General features: G+C 41.7%; 1 protein-coding gene across 1 annotated transcript; it reads left to right on the top strand.

Annotated features, from left to right (window-relative positions):
- The first annotated feature begins 260 nt into the window (after positions 1 to 260).
- On the top strand, positions 261 to 876 carry LOC131821971 (adenosine 5'-monophosphoramidase HINT1-like). The gene has a single exon (XM_059158363.1). It carries the CDS (start codon positions 311 to 313, stop codon positions 689 to 691), a length of 381 nt encoding a protein of 126 aa, XP_059014346.1. The 5' UTR covers positions 261 to 310; the 3' UTR covers positions 692 to 876.
- The last annotated feature ends 942 nt before the right edge of the window (positions 877 to 1,818 follow it).

The raw sequence follows: 1,818 nt of genomic DNA, 5'->3' as shown, positions 1-1,818 counted from the left end.
GGGAGTCAGAAGAGAAACGCTCCAGGTTTCCATCTTTTGAAGAAACAATTCCAGCGCTGAGACACGGTTGGCCATTCTTCAGAAGGTCTGTGTTGCCCACAGAGGTAACCAGCTCAACAACACGTTATCTTTTCACTCCGTCTCGCATTCCCTGTTCCTTCGTGCTCGCTTCCATGATCACCTACCAGATGAAATCCCTACACCCAGCTTTCTGTCTCAGCTCTACTTCTGATGGAACTTAAACCTTTCTTTCTCAATAAAGAAATTCTGAGGCTTCTGCCCGGGGGGGCCGCGCAGGAGGGAGGCCGAGATGGCAGATGAGATCGCCAAGGCTCAGGCCGCGCGGCCTGGTGGCGACACAATCTTCGGGAAGATCATTCGCAAGGAAATCCCAGCCAAAATCATTTTTGAGGATGACCAGTGTCTTGCTTTCCATGACATTTCCCCTCAAGCACCAACTCATTTTCTGGTGATACCCAAGAAACATATATCCCAGATTTCTGTAGCAGAAGATGATGATGAAAGTCTTCTTGGACATTTAATGATTGTTGGCAAGAAATGTGCTGCTGATTTGGGCCTGAAGAAGGGTTATCGAATGGTGGTGAATGAAGGTTCAGATGGGGGACAGTCTGTCTATCATGTTCATCTCCATGTTCTTGGAGGTTGGCAGATGAATTGGCCTCCTGGTTAAGCTTGTTTTAGGGTTGATTTTCCCTCCTCTAGGCAGTGGTCAATATTTCCCAGTTCTGTAGGTTAAACAATATACTTCCTTTTGCCTATGTATGGAGAGATTGAGGAAATAATTTTTAAAAGCCATACATAATAAAAGACAATGTTGCATGGTTAAAAAAAAAAAAAAAGAAAAAAAAAAAGAAATTCTGAGTCCACTCCTAACGTAGGTGTGTTTGTTCATTTATAAATTATATTCATGATTACCTCATGATATATACCATGAGCATGCACTAAGATTCTGAAAGGGTGATATAAGCATAAAATAGGCAATATTTTAAAAACAATTTTGAAAAATTTCTGTTTTCAGTTTATTTGTTATAGTTTATACAATGTGGCTAATATTATTTTCACTACTTACAAAATTTATAAAAGATAAATAGGCATTTATTGAGGATGTGTACTCTAAATATTCTTTTGTTTTGCCCTCTAAATATTCTACTGATCGGTTGCACATTAAGAAATTGAGACATCACAGCTCTAGACTGGCTTTGGCCATTCCATTTTTTAAATAGACTTACTTTTTTGAGAAACTTGAGGCTCACAGCAAAATTGAGCAGAAGGAGCACCTGGGTGGCTCAGTGGTTAAAGCCTCTGCCTTTGGCTCAGGTCATGATCTCAGGGTCCTGGGATCGAGTCCTGCATCGGGCTCTCTGCTCAGCAGGGAGCCTGCCTCTTCCTCCTTCCTCTCTCTCTGCCTGCCTCTCTGCCTACTTGTGATCTGTCTGTCAAATAAATTTTTAAAAAAGTCTTTAAAAAAATTTGAGCAGAAAAGTCAGAGCATTCTCATATACCCCCTGCTCCCACACATGTACAACCTCCCCACTATCAACATCCCACACCAGAGTGGTACATTTCTTACAATCAATGACCCAACCTTGACCCACACCATCACCATCAAGTTCACAGTTTACATTAGGGTTTACTCTTGGGTACATTTCATAGGTTCAGGCAAATATAAAATGACAGGTGTCCACCAATATAGCACCATATAGACTAGTTTCACGGCCCTAAAGCAACCCTTGTTCCCGATCTGTTCGTCCTTCTTTCTCCCCTAACCCTTGGCAACCACTGATCTTTTTACTGTCT

The sequence above is a fragment of the Mustela lutreola genome, chromosome X (assembly GCF_030435805.1).
Source record: "Mustela lutreola isolate mMusLut2 chromosome X, mMusLut2.pri, whole genome shotgun sequence".
In the NCBI taxonomy this organism is placed as follows: Eukaryota; Metazoa; Chordata; class Mammalia; order Carnivora; family Mustelidae; genus Mustela; species Mustela lutreola.
Note: the sequence above shows the minus strand (reverse complement) of the source record. Positions and strands in the feature narration are given on the sequence as shown.